This window comes from Mus musculus, chromosome 4 (assembly GCF_000001635.26).
Source record: "Mus musculus strain C57BL/6J chromosome 4, GRCm38.p6 C57BL/6J".
Lineage (NCBI taxonomy): Eukaryota > Metazoa > Chordata > Mammalia > Rodentia > Muridae > Mus > Mus musculus.
In genome coordinates this window covers 57,261,099-57,280,885 of record NC_000070.6, presented here as the reverse complement: position 1 = coordinate 57,280,885, position 19,787 = coordinate 57,261,099, and the positions used below count along the sequence as shown (strand labels likewise).

Sequence of the window (19,787 nt, the reverse complement as noted above, 5' to 3'; positions counted from 1 at the left end):
CTTGATTCATGTTCCTGTAGAGTAAATTTATTCCATCCTGCTTTTTCCAGTCTGTTCTGAGCTTGGTGGAACTGTCCATGGGCAAGGCGAAAAGAGGTTGGTCGCTTAATTTTAGGTAGAAAGTGCTAAGAATTGGGCTTACTCCATTCTCCCTTTTTTTAAGCCTTCCATGATGCTTCACTCTTTAAATAGTACTCTTACACCTCTGATGGGCTGTTTAAAACTTTCAAGAGCGAGGCATCCATGTAGAATCATTTCCGTGCAAGTCTATGTAAGGAGATAGAAACTGAACAGTTCTACAGTGGAATATGGCTTCTATAAACAGAAATATATACCCTGGGCACTTTCAAAACAGAAGTCATGATAGAATTTTGGTCCCCAAAGCCTAAAGCTCATTTTTCATACTCTCCAGTAGCTTTTTCAATACGAGTTCCTTTATTTAATTACCTATAGTAATGCGTTTTGGTCAACTAAGAACCTCCCGCCACCAGGTTCCTCAGAGCTACCCAGTCGTTCAGCCGAGAGCTTAGTATCTTCCATGTTTATGCAGCCTTTACCTTAGGCCCCTTCTTCTGTTGAGCAGAAGTCTGCTTCCTTTTCTTTCTTTTGTTGTTTGAGTAAGTGTGGTGTGTGCGCGAGTGAGGGTCGTGAGGCTCACTACATGTTTGTGGAGGTCAGAGAGTAAACGGGTGTTGTTGACGCTTGGCATCCTTCCGTGTTGGAGATCAGGGTCTCTCTTCTGCATTCCACTTCTCTGTACCGTATTCCAGGTGAACTGGCCCCTGAGCTTCTGGAAATTCTGTCTCTGCCTCACATCTCCCCACAGGAGCTCTGGGAGCCTTCACAGAAGGTGATTCAAACTCCCGGTTGTTACTCTCCAATGGAAAAGACTTACCCACTGAGCCACCTCCCAGGCCCTGAACCGGTTCATGTCGCCTCTTTAACCATTGAGTTAAAAAGAATCAGTCCAGTGGATTGGGCTAAGGTGTACATTCTCTGCTAATCTCAAAACTGGCCTTGGAAAGCAGGGGTAGCCGCTCTCTCCTAAATAACTCTTAGAAAAAAGTAAGCAATTGCTGAGGTTAACCTCCACTAAAGTGATTAAATTGGAGTTCCCACCCTCCCATTGCCTGATTCTAAACCTCTCACCTTATCCTTATTCCTCTTTTATGTAAAAGCTTCTAAAAGAACCTGGCCTAATCCTCCCAGAACGCTCACTAAGATATCAGCTATCCCTCAGGCTCCTCTTTTGCTCTGGAGCTCATAAAACCTCCCAGAACTTCCTCTCCTGACCTTTCAGTAAGGTCCCATAGTTGTGGAGTCTTTGCCTGGAAACCTCAGCGAGCTGGTCCTGTCACCCACCTCACCCTGGAAGGTCTCAGCCTCCTTGTCCCCTAGACACGTCTTCACCTCCTATGGAAGCCAGGTTCCCCGCATCTCTACCTTCCCCCACCGGCTGGCCACTTCCTGGCTTGGCCTGGGGCCAAGTAAATGAATATTGAGTCAATGGGCCGGAACTCCTTTGCCAAAGTAATAACAAAGGAAGCCAAAAGTAATTATAAACAAGATCTACAGGTCCTGGGGCAGGGGGTGGGGCTACCGAAAATACCCTCGTAGAAGGCCGGAATTTGGGGATTACTTGAAGGCTTGATGACATCTTCCCAAACATTAAAATAACTAATAAAAATCTTGTCTTCAACTGGTATCAGCTGGGGAGAGGAGTCACACGAGGGAGGACTCGGGACCTGGGTAGTTTTGGTTGCCTTTGCCCTGTGTGATACCCCAGGATAAAGGCTTCTCATACCTACCCAGGGCTGCCACCTTCCTGTGCTGGGCCTGGCTTCCTCTTCCCCGAGGCAGAAGTATTGAAGGTAGCTGAGGCCCGGAGGGCTGGAGCCTGTTTCGCTTTTTTTTATAGCGGTTTATAGGCCACCTCTCACCGCCTGTGGCTTCAGCCTGCTTCCCATCCTGCGCTCTGAGAGGAGCTGAAGCCTCTTCTTAACTTCCAGGCGCCCAGGCTAACTTTTTTATTTTGTTAGCTTTGACCACGGTGTCATGGTGTCCAACCTATAAATAAAAACTAAAGATAAACCCTGGGCTCTCGAATAAGAAAACTATTTTGACATTTCGAAGTCATCTGGGAACAAGGGAGCTAACTACAGGTTCTGGTTTGGATTGAACTGACGGGAGAGATTATCTCAGCACTGCTTTGGGGGCTCAGGGTCTTCTTTGGGAGGTCCCCTCTCTGAACAAATTAAAGGTCAGGGAACAAATGAGCCAATTCTGCGGTTGTGGTCTTGGAGCATGAGGATTGGTGGTGCAAGAGAAGATGGTAGAGTTTTGTGAAAGTCAAGACTGATTGCTAAGTCTTAAGTGCACTTCTGATGAAAAGGATCCATTTTATAAATGCACATGCAAGTTTCAAAAAAAAAAGTTTTGTTTTTACACCATTTGTGATTATCGTTGTTTAGCAGACGTTAAGCTTTTTTCTTTCCTTGTATGTCTGTGAGGATATCAGATCCCCTGGAATTGGAGTTACAGGCAGTTGTGAGCTGCCATGTGGGTGCTGGGAATTGAACCAGGGTCCTCTGGAAGAGCAGCTATCTTAACCTCACTGTGCCGTCTCTCCAGCCCCTAGGCTTTAAGCTTTAAAAGTATTATTTTAAAAAAAAAAGTATTGTTTTAAAAGTATTTTGTTGCTGTTGTGGGAGTTTTTTGTTTCTTTTTTTGGTATATAAGCTTGATGTTTTTTAAAAAATGGATTTTAACATTAATTTAGCAATAAATATGATCATGCCTTGTTTTAATGAACAGGCTTGTTTTGCTAACTTAGTAGGTGTGTGTGTGTGTGTGTGTGTGTGTGTGTGTGTGTGTGTGTGTGTGTGTGTTGGGTATGTGTGCCCGAATAGGCCCAGGGTTGGTGTTGGACTCTTTGTCATTCCCTCCCCCCACCTTATTCTTTGAGACAAGAGCCATTTAGCTTCCTCTCCCATCTCTGCTTCCTGACCGCTGGGGCAGCCTGGACCTTACTTTACACTTGTTCAGCACTGTGAACAATGGAAACCAACGGTAACAGTGAGCCTGCACTGCACCTTTGTGAAGATGTGCAGGGTTGTATTTAAGAGATTCAGAAAGCCATGAAAAGGAAAGGACAGTGGACAGATAGGGTTGGTCAGTTTGTGAGAGTCACAGCCATGAGGGAAAAGATGAGATTCCATGAGCCACTTCAGAATTTTGTTACCAACTGCACATAATTAAAATTGATCGAACGAAACCGCGTTGATGCGTACATATGTGGGTACTTTACAAGGAAAAACTAAAACCGCTCATTTTTTTCTTTTTTTAAAGATTTATTTATTTATTTATTTAATGTATGTGAATACACTGTCGCTGTCTTCAGACACACCAGAAGAGGGCATCAAATCCCATTACAGATGGTTGTGAGCCACCATGTGGTTGCTGGGAATTGAACTCAGGACTTCTGGAAGAGCAGTCAGTGCCCTTAACTGCTGAGCCATCTCTCCAGCTCCAAACCACTCATTTTTAATTCATTTGGCTGAATTGAACTTTAAAGCATTTGGCAAGCCTAATAAATCATACACAATGTAAACTCCCCCTCCCCCATGCTCCTTTTAAGAAGATGCTAGCTGTCTCTTCCACACGTGTCTGAGAGGGAGTCAGTCTGTGCTTGTGTCCTGGTCTTCATTCTCAGGTGTTACAGAGTGATGAGAATTTGGGGTCTGGTAACACCAACTCTGAGGGAACAAGCCAAGACACCTGGTTACATAATTGCAAGGTGACAGCACTTTTGAACTTTCTTTCTCTGTTTGACCTCTGGGCTAATCCCAGCCCTGACCTATAGACTGGAAAATCTGTCACTTCATCAACAATGATTTAGGAAGCACTCCAGTGATGGGGCAGCTGCCGAGCTATGTACCTCTGGGAAGCAACTTTGTAGCATAGGCTCAGAAACTGACATAGCGCTTTGGCCCCAAGACCCTGGTTATAGGCAGAAATCCTGGAGACTGGTTGACAGTTTCCCAGTGTGTGGCTCTCAGGTTGCCTGTATCTCTGTCTAGGGTAGGGGGTTATTAAAAAACGTATGTATGTCTTCTCTCTGACAGTAAAGTATGCGTGGTCTCAGACTGCATCCCGGGACAGGAGGAAAGGAAGGATCAGGATAATTTGTAAAATCTTACTGTCAGCTCTAAGATAAACGCTTGGTCAGTGTTTGCTTTCTTGAGTGCTGTGGTTTCACTGTGATTTTGAAATACATAAATAAACTTGGTCTTGGGAGATCAGTGCTAAAATATGTACAGGTAAAATGATAACCAGACCTGTAGCATGTGCCTAAGAGCAAACCCTGGGGTCTGTACACATGGCCGTGTGTGTGTCTCACAAGCATGTGCAAGCGACCCACCTGCTTTTGCTTTAGGAGTGCTGGGATTAAAGGATAAGCTCTCACACCTGGTTTCCTCTTATTTTTTAAATTACGTGTAAGTGTGTGTCTGTACCCATGTGATACCTCCTCTCACTCACCCAGGAGCTTGTAGATTCTCCTCAGCCAGAGAGCCCGCCTGCCTCCAGGGTTACAGATGGCCATGTTGCCTGTTTTTTTTTTTTTTGTTTTTTTTTTTTTTTTGTTTTTTTTTTTTTGGTTTTTGGTTTTTGGTTTTTCGAGACAGGGTTTCTCTGTATAGCCCTGGCTGTCCTGGAACTCACTTTGTAGACCAGGCTAGCCTCAAACTCAGAAATCTCAGAGGCTGGCTCTGCCTCCCAAGTGCTGGGATGAAAGGCATGTGCCACCACGCCCGGTTTATGTTGCCTGGTTTTTATGTAGGTGCTGGGATCCGAACTCCCATACTCCAGTCCTCAGGCTGGATGCTGAGTGCCTTATCCACAGACTCATCTCCGCACTCCTGTAAAGTTTTATCTGCAGAAGGCATTCTCACTTCCTTTAGAATGTTCGGGCACCTTATCCTGGTTCCAAACCAAAGCCTGGGGGCATTGCCTGTCAGGCGGAGGCAGTGGTGGAAGAACTGGTTTATGTTTTTCCTGGGAGAATCATAAAGCATGTGATGTGGTTGTTAAGGGCCTGGTTGATTTCCCTCACCCCCACCCCTCCCTTCCTGCACCAAGACTAAATTGTTTTAAAAAAAAATGCAGCCCAGCTTCCATGATCCCAGCAAAAAAAGAAAAAAGAAAAGGCAACACTGATATTCTCTCAGCGGCCAAATAAACCTTCTATGTCCCATCCATTAAATATTGATAATTGATGAGAATTGGTATTGATTTGGTGAGTCATCACGAGGCTGATGGGGACGCTGTGTTCCTTTCTGTGCTAGAAATCTCCCTGTCAGGCAGATCCATCATCTGTTGATGCTCAGAATTAGGAAGAAAAAAGAGGAAGGAAGAAAGCTTTCTTCAGCCCAGCAGGGAGGAAGGATCAGGACAAAGAAGCTGAGCCGCAGAGAAATTGTTACATAGCCAGCCGGAGAGTGATTGATTGCACAGTAAACAAGAACACAGCCAACCTGTGTCTCCCCCTAAGTCGTAGGGTTGGAGGCAAGAGCTTTCCTCTGCTGGCCACTAGATGGCAGTATTGGCAAGGTCAGCCTGAATGTGATTACCTGGGTTGGCTCTAGTCTCGAGGTTCCACGGTTCACTAACAGAATACTCAACACATTTGTTTATAAATCCAGACTGTTTTCTTTTAAAAGATCTGGTTGTGGTGGGGCATGCCTTGACATCTAATAGCACCAAGATTTTCAAGTCTCTCCTTTACCACATCGAAGCATCTAGGCCAGCCTAGGTTATATAAGACCCTGTCTCAAATAAATTAAATTAAATGGAATCAATATCCATTTGTCTTTTTCTGAAAGTCTTATGGCCTTAAGTTTCTGCTATCCCTGCCTCCACCTACTCCTGAGGGTTTGGGGTCACAGGTGGATGTTGCCCAGTTTATACAGGGCTGGAGATCAAATCCTGGTCCCTAGGCCTGCTATACAAACTGAGCAACTTCACCGAGCTCCATCCCTGGGCCCTGAAACGTGCATTCTCAAAGTAAAGGCCCAATTTCTTTTTCCAGAGGCATATAACAGCTATAGTAGCAACTGCCTTTGAACACCAGTGAGTTGCTTTAAAAGGGATAACATTATAGAAATGAAGTCTTTATAAATGTGTGAGATATTTGACATTAAGATAGCCCTACAAAATCTGGATTCTATAGTCAGTTCCTGTTCACATCAGAAACTTAGCATTGATTAAGAGCCTTATGTTCAGGCCTTGGCTACATGAGACCCCGCCTCAATGGTAATAAACAAACAGTGCCTTTTAATGCATGTCTACTCCCTGTCCATGCTAGGCACCTATGTATTCCCTCTGCAATATTTACTGAGCCCCAGCTGTGTGCATAATGAGATCATGCTTTTTCTATAATATGTTCTCAGAATATCATCTTTGATTAAGATCTGAATCACAGTAGAACCCACAGCCAGTGTTCCCGCTACCCCAGTGCTCTTTGATTTGAAACACTGTGCAAATAGGCTCAGCTCCCATGATGTCAGTGGCTTGGTCTGCAGCTGTGATGTCCCTGGTTCCTGAGGCCAGTGTGTTCCTGTTTGGGTTTTGGCTTTGTTTGGAATTAAGAGGCTTATAAAGGAAGCCATAGAACCCCCGAGTTCCCCAATGGCTGCGGTACAGGAAACAGGGCAATCTGTCAGCATCTATTGTCCAGCCAGATTGTTTAAGACACAGTTTCAAGACAATCTGGAAACACCTCCTGGCTCGGTAATATGTAGTTTAGCATCTATGTCAAGCAAGCTCTTATCAAGGTTTGTTTTAGGGACAATTGCCGGAAAAATATTCTGCAGTTTTCACGAAACAACTTTTAGTGACACTGTCCTTAGGTTCCAAGGCCTTCGTGTGACAATCAGGGAGGAGGGAAAAGTCTCCCTAAATATACTCGGGCCATGCTGGGAAGCATCACCAGCCACGGTTCAGTTTTCAGTGCTAGGATCATCCCTGATGCTAGCTAGCACAGGGATAAGAGGTTGCCTGGGGGAAATGGCCTTGCAAAGCCCTGCCTGTGGTTGGCATGCGGCTCCTGTTGCTTTCCTTCCCGGCTTCCTCCTTGAAGACCTTGGTTTTCTGTTCAGTGTCTGTGTGAGGATACTTTATCTGCCCTGCAGACCTCGCTGTGTTCCAAGGCCAGCCGTGTGAAGAGCCACTGTCTGGACCTCAGCGATCTCAGCTTCCAGACTGCCCTTTGAGGGGTTCCTAAAGGCCCAGGGCACTGAATTCCCATGGGAGGTGGGACCGAGAATCATCTATAGAAGTTCCCAAGGAAGCTCTGAGGGCCGCTGCCCATTAATAATAATGTACTTCCTAACTATGCTATTGTATGTTAAAAGAACACAGTCCACCTGGGATTCTTAAAGGAGAAGCCAGCGACAGAGCTGACATATTCAGTTGCGTGTGGGATAAAGCATTCGGGAAGACATTTGTTGTCTCTTGATAACTTTTTGTATTACTCAGAAAGTACATCCCTGATTCCAGTGACATTTTTATTGAAAAGGGCATGGTGGAGGTGGTGGGTGAGTGGGTGGAAATCTCTGTGTGTGTGTGTGTGTGTGTGTGTGTGTGTGTGTGTGTCAGCTTTCTTCTTTTTTCCTGTTTTTTTTTTTAGTACTATCAGTCTCCAGGAAAAAAATTATTAATATTTGAGGTTTCCTGTCCCGAGCTAGTTATAGAACTTTACCTAGAGCACCTTGAATTTATTGCTAGGGACTCAAAGCACAGCTTCTGTCGTCCTATGTACCTAGTCTGTGGTCCTTGCTATCCCAGACGTTTGATTTTTTTTTTTTTTCAGTCTCTGGTCTGCTCTGCCCTCCTTCCCACAGGTGAGCGACACATCTCTCTTCCCACTGCCTAGGTCTTTACATCTGGTCCTGCCTTGGTATCTGGTGCTGTCTCTCCGGGTGTCTCTGCCTTGGTCCCCCAGAACAGATGGACCTTGGATGGATAGCTTGAGCATCGCCTGGAAGACTGGGAGATGCTTAATTCTTCATGCATTTATTGGTTTATTTAACGTACTTAACGGATTGCCCGTCAGTGTTGAGTGTCAGAGGCCCAGTGAGCCAGAGTAGCACCCGACCTCACGGAGCTAGGCTGGTAGTAGGAAATGAAGTTAGAAACCCACATCATGACTTTTAAGTGCAGAATTACAGTGAGCACAGTTGAGAGTCTAACACATTGGCTGAGAGACCCAGGAAGGCTTCCCCCAGGGAGTGGTGTGTGTGTGTGTGTATGTGTGTGTGTGTGTGTGTGTGTGTGTGTGTGTGTGTGTGTAGAATGGTCAGAAAGCAGGGAGCACGGCATGGGGGAGGGGGAGCACGGCATGGGGGAGGGGGAGCACACCCTGGGGGAGGGGGAGCACGGCACGGGGGAGGGGGAGCACAGCATGGGGGAGGGGGAGCACAGCCCCCCTCAACCTTCATCTGCATTTGCGCCTCCTCCAAACCGCTTAGTCTCAAGTTCTCCCTGAGCGCATCCACAGGATGCTGCTGCGGCCTTTGTGTTCAGTTGCCAATCTCTTTATTCTGCCTTCCCACTCTTGAGCTCTCTAGTAAAACCAGCTAAAGACGGAGGGTCGGGGTTGGTGAGGCGGCACAGCAGGCCGAAGCGTCTGCCCTGCCTGACAATCTGAGTTCAATCCCTGGGACCCACTCACGTGGGAGAAGGAGCCACCGGTCTCCTGCGAGTTGTCCTCTAGTCTCCTCAGGCACACACAAGCACACACAATCTTAAGATGTAAAAACAAAACAAAAAAAACCAACGTGGAGAGAAGCCATACAGCAGCAACCTCTGCTGACCTCTGGCTTTCACTTGTAGGCATCGCTGCACACATACAAAAGCATTCAGGACCATCCAGAAGCGGCCACTAGTCAGTACCTGGAATTGTGCCTGGCTTCTTAACAGTAACCATTAAAGTAACATTAAAGAAAATCCTGCTTTGCCCACAGCAAGGATTCATTTCTCTGCTTGGCTACATACAGGTGCATGATCTGAGCATGCCATGATTTACCCATCCTTCAGCCGATTGGAATTTAGATCTCTTCCCATCTGCTGGTATTATGAAGAGTCTTGTACGTATATATTTGTGAATGAAATGTGTTGTTTCATTGGACACATACCTAGGAATCAGATTGTCATATCTTGGAACGTGGTGGTGTGTTCAGCTTGGTAGAGATTTTCCCCAACAGTTTGCCAAAGTAGTTGTGTTAATTTAAGATATATATGTATGTATGTATATGTGTGTGTGTGAATAGACTGTCACTGTCTTCAGACGCACCAGCAGAGGGCATCAGATCCCATTACAGATGGTTGTGAGCCACCATGTGGTTGCAGGGAATTGAACTCAGGACCTTTGGAAGAGCAGGCAGAGCTCTTAATCGCTAAGCCATCTCTTCAGCCCCAATTTATGTTCCTTGCAGCATCTCAGAGAGACGGATAGCTGAACCCCTTCCACACTGTTCTCAGTTTTACGTCTGTCCTCGTTCTGTGGCTCTACTTTGCATTTCTTTGACAAGCGATTGCCTAAGAACCTCATTTCTTCCCATTTTTAAAAAAAGAAATGCTTCACCTTTATTTTCAGTGTGTCTGTGTATGTGCATTTTCCTCAGCGGCCGGAAGAGGGCAGGGTATTGATTCCACCGGAGCTGACGCTAACAAGTAGCCATGAGCTGCCTGATGTAGGTGCTGGGACTAGCTAGAACTTTGGTCCTCTGCAAGAGCTGTATCTGCTCCTAACTGCTGAGCCATCTCTTCAGGCAAAATATGATAAATCTTTAAAAAAAATTTTTTTACAAAGAAATAGTTCTTAATTTTAATATAGCATAACTTATTAACCAGCTTTTGTGTGTTTTACATATTTCTTTCATGCTTAGTTTTGCAAAACTTAAAAATACCTAAGGTAGAGCGAGGTGGCGCACGCCTTTAATCCCAGCACTCGGGGGGTGGGGGGGTGGGCAGAGCCAGCCTTTGAGATTTCTGAGTTCGAGGCCAGCCTGGTCTACAAAGTAAGTTCCAGGACAGCCAGGGCTATACAGAGAAACCCTGTCTCAAAAAACCAAAAAAAAAAAAAAAAAAAAAAAACCACCACCACCAACAACAACCTAAGGTAGGAATTTTCCTCTGGGAAATTAGAAGGTACTACCTTAGAGATAACAGGGCAAACAGATAAATAAGCCACGTATGTATTTCCTTGACCTAACGTGGCATTGCATCTTTGAGCAACAGATTCTGCTTAGCAGTGGTTCTCAATCTTCCTAATGCTGTGACTGACCCATGTATACAGTTCCTCATGTCGTGATGACCCCAAACCATGAAATTATCTTCATCGCTACCTCAAAACTATTCATTTTGCTACAGTTGTGAATCGTAATGTAAATCTCTATGTTTTCCAGTGGACTTAGGTGACCCCTGGGAACAGGTGTGTTTGACACCCTCCCCAAAGAGGCCACAGGTTGAGAAACACCAGCTTAGCACACCTCAAAAGTCAAAAATGAAATGCAAAGATGGTTTTGTTACCCTGCTCTACCTACAGGTTCTGCAGCTGATGCTGTGAGGAGCCAGGCCGTCCTGCGAGGGGCTGTGTAAGGCCTGATTGCCTGCCTGGAAAGCACTGACAGGTGTCTTCATCTTGCAGGTTACTCGGCGGCCGTTATGACCTCCCGGTTACGTGCGTTGGGTGGAAGAATTAACAATACCCGAACCTCTGAATTGCCCAAAGAGAAAACTCGATCCGAGGTCATCTGCAGCATACGGTTTTTAGATGGCTTGGTACAGACCTTTAAAGTTAACGTAAGTTCTCCATAATTTTTTTTTCTTTCTGCCTAAATCAGTTCTTGGTTTACAAAACAAAAAAGAGGTTGTTAGCTAACAAGGAAAGCTTGAAATTTCAGAACTGGCACGGTGAGATGGGGCTGGCCATGGGAGCTGTGCTTCTGTCTCTTCTTAGGGATGTGAATCTGTTGGCATCTTCTAAGGTTGATGGCTCTGGGATGTTGTTCCCCTCCCCGAATAGTCCCCTAGGCAGAGCTGGCCCTTGGATGACTATGTCCTGTACGTGATTTATTTGAGCCACGTGACTTTGTGTTTTTAAAAATAGCATTAAAAGAAAAAAAAGCAACCTAGGATATAAGTGTCCTGCTAAAGTGTGAGCCCCATGAGGACAGGCCGGGTGTCCTGGCATAGCACTGGGCACTCAGCTGTGCTCTGTGAGATGGTCAGCCTCGTGGGTGGCAGGAATCCTAAAGGTCCTGCCTGGCTCCTGCTCCGAGCCCTTGATCTCAGATCTTCATGTAAGCAGCTATGAGAGGCAAGGACGGCAGCTGCCTCGGCTGGCTCCGCACCCAGCCACCACCCATGCCCAGGGACTTCTTGTGTCTCTCAGTCCTGATGGCGTCAACTCCAAGTCACCTGTGCCCCAGTTTTATGTGCCGAGAAAGAGAATGGTGATAGAGGAGCCGGGCTGGATGTGATGATAAAGGCCTGTGATTCGGCACTCGGAAGGTAGACTCCAGAGCAGCAGAAGTTCGAGGCCAGCCTGGGCCTCAAATAAACAAACAAAATTGGGGAGGGGTGACCAGAAAAGGCCATAGCACTTAAACCTTAATGAAAACTGACAGACCCCTGCTGTAGCTGCTACTGTTACCCTACCCTACCTTCTCCTTCCACAGGGACTCACTATGTAGTCCAGGCTGGCCTGAACTCGCTATAAAGACTACGCTGCCCTAGAAATCACAGAGGCCTGTCTGCATCTGCTTGCTAAGAGTTAGCGTTAAAGACTTGTACTACCACCCTTGTGGGGTTTTACCCAGTCACCTCCCCCCTTCCCTTCCTCTCCCTTTCTCTCCTTCCCTCCTCCAACCCCCCTGTTTCTGTCTCTGTCTCCTCACCACTATTAGTCATCTCGGTTCAGGCAAAAGACAATTTTTAGTTCTTCTAAACCATGGCCAGGGGAGCTGCCCCATACAGTGGATGTGAGAATGTTCTCAGCGGCACACAGGACCCAGGGGTGCAGACAATGGCGGTGATTAGCAGAGACTCCTTTCCCAGCCTTCCTCCCCTCTGCCTGGCTCTCTTCTTGACCTGTCTCTAAGGCCATGTTCTGCTCTTCTGAAGATGAGTTAACACTTATTGTTATCAAGAAGGAGAAGGGCAGATAGCTCAGGGAGTGATGGTGCCTGCCATTGAGCCTGACAAGCCTTGAGACCCACATGGTGAAAGGCCAGTTCCCGGGGAACGAACGGCCTGAGCCCTGGGGGGAGAGAGCCAGAGATAAGTGAAGTCGGAGAGGTTCCAAGCAGGGATGGGGTGAGAGGCCAGCTGGAGCCCGGGCATGCTGGCTTCTACACGGGGTAACGTAGAGAGCTCTGACTTGCAGCCTGACATGGCGTGACTCAAGGGTCACTCAGTCTGAAGTAGCCAGAGGGGAAGAGGACTGATAGACTACCATAGCAGTCCCTGAGAGAAATCCTGGTGGTGGGCAGAGCAGTCTTGAGAGCTTGGCTAGAAGGCAGTACCTGGAAGATAGAGCCAAATAGTGACAGTGGGGCTCTCTGTCATGTTTTCCTGGTCTAGTTTGTCCTCTTTGTATTTCTCTTCCCCCACTTTATTTATTTATTTATTCATTCATTCATTCATTCATTCATTCACAGTCTCACTGTATATCTATCCCCTGCTGGCCTGGAATTCGATATGTAGACCAGGCTGGCCTCAAACTCTCAGAGATCCACCTGCCTCTGCCTCCAGGATGTTGGGGGATGAAAGGTGTGCGTCACCACATGTGGGATTCTCTTTTAATTCCTTTGGGAACTAGAACGGAATAGAGTTGACACATGAGTGTTTTTCTGGCTCAGAGATGAGGCTCAATCCAGCAAGAACAAAAGGGCTTTGGTGTTGCACCGCCGAATCCGAGTCAGGGGATCATGTAGCTACTGGTTGATGGTGCGGGTATGCCAGGCATGTCGCCTCGAAGTGCTGGGGCCCTCGGTGGCAAGGCCGATGTTGGGCTACTTTGCCAGTTTGTCTTCTCTGTATTTCCCTTCCCCCCACTTTATTTACTTATAATAAATTACAGTCACTAATGACATAATAAGTCCAAGTTACATAAACAATATCCCAAACATAAGTAATAGTTACACTAAGTGAGAAGATAGCTCTGATCATTAGGAGATTGTCCCGTGTGCTGAAGAGATGGCTCAGTGGATAGTGAGTGCTTGCTTTGCAAGCATGAGGAGTTCACATCCTTAGCACAAGCGTAAAAAGTAGCTGACGGTACACGTGGCTGTAACCCTGCACTGGGGCTGGGATGGCAAGAGCCCACTGGCTCTCTGAGCAGCCACTCTGCCTAAAACTGTAAACTTCAGGTTCAGTGAGAAATTCTGTCCCCAAAATGAGATGAGATGTGATTGAAGATATCCCAGCATCAACCTTTGGCCTCTACACACCCCAGGGGTGCGTGTACCCATAACTGTACACACAACACACACACACACACACACACACACACACACATCTAGTAACTTGGGGAAATGGGTGGGCTGTATTGCTTTTTAAAAACCCGTGAAGACTCTTGTGATGGATGGTGGCAGGTCCAGAGGCCTTCAAAATGGACAGGTAGTGCATTCTGAAAATGACCGAGTTCATACACAACAGAGCAGACCCCCCCCCCCAAGTCACGCGGAAGCCGCTGCCACAGGAGTGTCCACATGCTACCTTGTTCTCCCCACCCTGGTCTCCGCGACCCACTTTCTGTGCATCACCTGCTCTCAGAAGCTCGCAGGAAGAGCCTCTTCTATACCTGTCTATTTCTGACTTGTATTGTCCTGAGTTGAATGGGTTGGGATGAAAGCATCCCTGGGAGGTCGACCTCTGAAAACAGAATCTGAAGTCCCCTAAGTGCTCTGTGCCCATTTTGTGTGTGTGCCTGTCTCACACTGTCCCCAGCTATCTTTCGTTTGTGCAGCCAGCTTCAGACTGGGCGGCCACTAGAATGATGGGAGGGATGACACTCCACCCTGTCACCCCACTAAACACAAAGCGGTTCCTTGTCCCTGTCCCCAGGTGGACCCTACTGTCCGTGCTGTGTCCTCTAAGAAATCTATCTACGGTGCCTTGACTGGTTCAAAGCACTTGACAGCGTTTGACACTCCATGTTAGTCACCCCTCCTGCAGCCAAGCAAGTGAAGAGGTGCTTCCTGTGGCCCTGTCCCAGTGCCCACATGGGGCTGCCCCATAAACACTGGTGCAGGCCTCTGAGTCCCGCTCTGGAGTGAAGTGTGGCTAAATGTCCCCACCGGCTTCTCACTTCAGATGACGAGAAGCAGCAGGGCAGATAATCCCACAGGGGGACACAGGCCAAGTCACTTTGAGGGTATTTTGGATGGCGTTCGAGTATTTTTAGCTGTTAGTAGAGAGTTTTCCTCCCTGCACACTCTCTGGGTTCTTCCAGGGGCAGGAGCTGCAGCTGGGCCCCCAGCAGCCAACAGGAGCTGACCTGGGATTAGCATTTGCTGTGCGTAATCCGCAGCAGGTCATGGCGTGTTTGCTGTGTAATGTGTGAGTTTTCCAACTTAGAAGTCACTGGAGAACCTCAGCTAAGGGATGGAGGCAACCTAAGAAAGCTAAGTTAAGCTGTGTGTGTGCACGCGCACGAGTCTGTGTGTGTGTGTGTCTCTGTGTGTGTGTGTGTGTGTGTCTATGTCTGTGTGTGTGTGTGTGTCTCTGTGTGTGTGTGTGTCTATGTCTGTGTGTCTGTGTGTGTGTGTGTGTGTGTGTGTGTGTGTGTGTGTAGTCCAGAAGACAACCTACAATATTATTTCCCAGAAACCATCAGTCTTTCACTGGCCTAGAGCTTCATGAGTTGGCCAGGCTGGCCAGAGGCCAATATTGGGTATCTTCATTATTCTTTATTTTATTTTTTTCAACATTCTACCTGTCTGTCTGTCTGTCTACCTATCTATTAGCTATCTACCTATCACCTATCTATCTAATCTATTTACTTATTTGAGACAGAGTCTCACTGTGTAGCCACAGCTGGTCTGAACTCTCTATGTCGACCAGGCTGGCTTCAGATTCACTGAGCTCTGCCTGCCCCTGCCTCCTGAGTTCAGGGAATGAAAATGTGCATCACAACTAAGATATATTTTTGTTTTCGTGTCTGTGTTAATAATGTACATGCAATCAACGGCCAGAAGAGGCCATTAGCGCACCCTTCCCCTCCCCCCTCCCCAGCTGGTGTTGTAAGTGTTGTGAGCTACTCAGCTTAGGTGCTGGGGATGGAACTTTAGTCTTCTGCAAGCTCTGGAATCATTCTACCATGGAGTCATCTCTCTAGCCCCCTGCCTTAGATTTTTGAGACATGATCTCACTGAACCTGGAGTTTCTATATTTAGCTAGATTGCTTGGCCAGCAAGTTCCAGGGTCGTGTCTTCCCCTGTACACACACAGGTTCTCACGCTTGCAAGGCAAGAAGTCAACCACCTTTCTCCTCAGTCCCTTAAAAAATCCAGAATGTCTGAAAACATGTCAATGTAGTTTGTCTTAACCCCACTTCTGTATCCCTCCTTTCAGCCTTGTAACTTGAAATTTATTAATGCTTTTGTTACTGTGGGAAGTGTTTAATTCTTAAAATCTCAGAAAGTTTTACTTTTTCTTTGCCTACTGTTAAAAAAAAATGGTTACTTCTATTTCTTTGGTTCATTTTAATTCTTGATGGTTTTGATCTAGAAACAAGATTTGGGCCAGTCGCTTCTGGATATGGCCTATGGCCACCTGGGTGTGACGGAGAAGGAATACTTCGGCTTGCAACATGGCGACGACCCAGTGGACTCTCCTGTGAGTGCTCGCATGTACGATGTGCTGCTTCCCTGCTTGGGTTGGTTTCATAGCTTATCTTTCTCACTCCACAGAGATGGCTTGAGGCAAGCAAACCCCTCAGGAAGCAGCTGAAAGGTGAGTATGCTCTTGCTTCACTTGGTCGCTGGGTGTACGGCAAACTGTCTTCTCCTTATGGGGGACTTAAGGTGGCGGTGGGGTCAGGGGGAGGTGTTTCAGGGCAACCTTGAGGGTGAGGGGAGAGGAGGCAGCTCGACAAGGGAGCGTTCGTTTATTTTTCTAAGGGAGCAGGTGGATGAAGGATAGATAGTCTTTCTTAGCCCAGTATAAGAAGCAGAGACCGAAAAGGGCTGGGGTGATGTCTTAGCTGGCTGTCCAAGCTTAAGGACCTGCACCAACACAAGAGGCTGGGAACTGTGGTGCATGCCCAGAATCCCAGCTCCGGAGACAGAGACAGGAATTCCTGCACTTGGCTGGCCAGGCTGACGAGTCGAAGGATGAGCCCCGGGTTCAGTAAGAGATCCTGTCTCAGAAAACGAAGATGGAAGGCAGTGGAAGACGACACCTGACTTCAGCCTGTGGCCTCCACGTACACATGCAGACTCCTGCACACATAAAGGGAGACCGACACACACCCTCATACAGCAGCACAGATGCTGTCTTATCCACCATGAATGGGCCCCTGTATTGCTCTCAGCTTCCAGTGAGACAGCTACTCCAGCCATGCCCACTCCCTCTGGCCATCCTTTCTCATTCTGGCTTTCCTCATGGCTCTCATTGGCCCCATACATATCTAGTGTTCCAGACTAACTTGATCAGTCTGCAGAACCACCCTTTAATCTCCTCTCTCTGTGGTAGGTGCATTTCTTTGTCCCTATGCCCATCTCCTATTCCTCAGGGCTCCTCAGATACCTCCTGCTATCTGAAGGAAAGCGCCAACTCTCTCCTTCCCTCTCATTTCTTTGTCCCTTCGTGGCTGGCTGAGCACTCTTGCTGTCTTCTCACAGTGAGGCGCTTGCACTGCCTCTCAGGACTGTTCTGTTCCACTCAGCCCCACACCCTTCACAATGCTTGACACACAGGACGTGGCCAGTTACATGAGGCAACTGTTTGTCATCCTCTCTCTGGCTTGTCCTTGCAGCAGACACATCCCCACTGCTCAGACCAAGGCAAAGCACTCTGCCAAGCCTGGGAACTGCATTCAAACCAGATTTGAACCCTGCTGTCATGATCAAGTGTAGAAGTAGAAAAGAGGAATTCTATGATAGTACTCTGCACACGCGTGCGTGTACACACACAGACACACACACACACAGACACACACACACATGCACGCTCTGAATCCACAGAAGAAATAAGAAAAACACAGAGACTATGCCTGAGACACCAAAGTAACAATAATGGAAGGGAGAGACTGAGGAGGTAAGACAAAGACGGAATGGAAAAACTTTCCTACAGAGTTAGCGCCACCCACTGGCAGCTAGGTGTGTATACAGAGGCACAGACTTACTGTTAAAGATTCTTTTGGTACCAGCCCAGAGCTGACAAAGGAAGGAACTAAGAGATTTGGGGTGTGTGGAGGAAGTGTGGAGCCACAGTGAACAAGGCAGGAGGCAAGATGAGCAGAAGGGTCAGCCAGCTGGGCAGCCCACAGAAGGACTTGGATTTCAGAGGGCCCGAAGAGTGCTACGTGAGCCAGCAGACAGGACCTTGGCATATTAACCAAGAAGTCAAAAGGTCTCCCCATGTCTTGGCGACATGTCTTGATCTTCTGTTGTCCTAACCCTAGCTGGTCTGATCTTGTATCAGACACACAGCCAGTTTTAGCCACACAAGGAAACTGGCACTTGGTGTTCATGCCTGAGTAACATCTGAGTGACTTGTGTAACACTCAGGATCCCCGTGACTATTTTAATACGCTCTGAACTGAAATTGTAAAAATGGCTTCCAGTTTTTTTTTTAAAGAAAATAATCAAGTCAGAAACTTCAGTGCTACCAGATGTTCTGGTCTTGTCACTGGCTACCTAATCCAGAGAGCCGTTTACATTTCTCCATCTGTAAAGTGGAACCACTCAGCCCGCAGGTACCCATAGCGGTGTTAAGGCTCTAGATGCTGCGTGGAAATGTTGGGAGAGTGTAAGTCGCTATGTAAATGTAAGCTTCAGACCTTCGGGAGTTTTATGTATAGAAGCTAATTTAAGACTTTTAATATAGATATCATTGTTTGAACAGGACCCTAAGGCAGACATACAGCCGGAAGTGGGTGGTACCACCGTTGAAGCTATATAAATACATTAGGTGTGCGTGGAGACCTCTGAACAGTTAAACACTCTGTATTGGGAGCCGGGGCTTTTCTAATGGAAACCTTGTGGTGGAGTGACAAGTACTTCCTTTATGGGAGAGTTAGCAGCTATGAACGTGGACTTTCTTGTTGTTTAAAGGGAAAACCTAATCTGTTTTTGAAAAATGTTGTAGGAGGTTTTCCCTGTACCCTGCATTTTCGAGTAAGATATTTTATACCTGATCCCAACACACTGCAGCAGGAGCAAACCAGGTAATCGCCTTTTCCTCTTGATGTTCTCTTATATACAAATATACAGATTAGTATATATAAATATATATATAAATTAGTAGCTGCCAAAAATGTACTCTTTGTTTCCTGGCTGTGGACAAGTAACTTGATTGGGTGTAACCTCCGACCATCGTGAAATCCAAGTAAAAATTGGATTGAAATTTTAATGGCAGGTTTGTTTACAGTCTGTGGCCTGCATCCTTCAGCCCCGGTCTGGTATAATGCATGTGGGCACCCTCTCTCTCTTCCCGCCTCTGGTAAGCATTGTGAAGACTGAGGTTGCTAAGACAGTTCTTGCAATGCAGGCCTGGAGTGGAGCAGTCAGCCACAGGGCTCGGAGAATGATTTCTGAGGGGCTGGAATGAAGTCCCTTGGGGATGACAAGGCTTAGCTGAAATCAGAAACTTCCACCAGGTCCCCGTTTGCAGGGGTGAGTGAGGAAGGAGAACGAGTTCTGGCTGGACCCCGCTTGTCTGCTGGGTGAATCAGCGGGTGTAGGAAGTTTGTGAGGCAGATCAGGGAAGGAAGGCTCCGATAGGAGCTGTTTACCCCGCAGGGCTTGCAGGCTGGGCTGACTCTAGTTGATCCTGGCAAGTGAGTTTTCTGAGTGGGGAAACTGGAATGTGCAGGATGGGAAGGGTACACTGTGAAAGCCATTGCCTCGGGGTGGGAGACCCAGCCAGCCGCTTCCCCTGCCTCAGGCGCAAGCCCTTAGTATCCCTTTGCTGTTCTTAAGGAGGGAAACTGTCTCCCTGAGATGAAGCAGAAGCTGTTCTGGGTTACTGAGTCCCATTTTATGGCAGAAAATCTCACCAAAGAGACACCATTTGCTCAGTCATAGAATGTTCTCTCAGTTTTCTCTCTCTTCTTTTTTAATGACAATTACACATCGTATTTTAGCTTTTGATATGTTTAAAGGCCAGTTGTTGGTTTATTGCTCTGTTTTTCCTGCTTCTGTATTGCTTTTCTCCACAGAGGCAGGCCTTGGGGTGGGACTGCGTTTATCACTTCGGTCTATGTGAAGTCTGTGTAAGGGAGGCCTAGGTGGCTCATTGGGAAGCCGCAGTGGAGTGCATGCTGCTTTGAATCATTTTGGAGCCTTCCCTCCATCCTTCATGTCCCATTCCACCCCCACCCCCCCATACACACTCACATACCACATTGTTCTGGACTAGGGGCAGTGTTGACACTCAACCCAGCATGTCATGTCATCAGTTAGTATACATAAAACTGATAACATCATCTGTCAGTCTGATGACTACTTCTCTGAGGTTTCCTCAAAACAGTATAAAGTAGAGTCTGGTCAAGGGAT

At 47.1% G+C, this 19,787-nt stretch overlaps 1 protein-coding gene across 6 annotated transcripts in view; it reads left to right on the top strand.

Moving 5' to 3' along the window:
* Ptpn3 (protein tyrosine phosphatase, non-receptor type 3) overlaps positions 1-19,787 on the top strand; it is a 148,200-nt gene that overhangs the window by 58,155 nt on the left and 70,258 nt on the right. For 5 of the 6 annotated variants that reach the window (NM_011207.2, NM_001384115.1, XM_006538097.4 and 2 more), the window contains exons 2-5: positions 10,709-10,863; positions 15,796-15,903; positions 15,978-16,020; positions 18,379-18,457. In NM_011207.2, coding sequence (NP_035337.2) covers positions 10,726-10,863; positions 15,796-15,903; positions 15,978-16,020; positions 18,379-18,457 — 368 coding nt within the window. In that variant the 5' untranslated portion in view covers positions 10,709-10,725. The remainder of the gene's footprint in view (positions 1-10,708; positions 10,864-15,795; positions 15,904-15,977; positions 16,021-18,378; positions 18,458-19,787) is intronic. The other variant, XM_006538101.4, reaches the window with a different exon arrangement.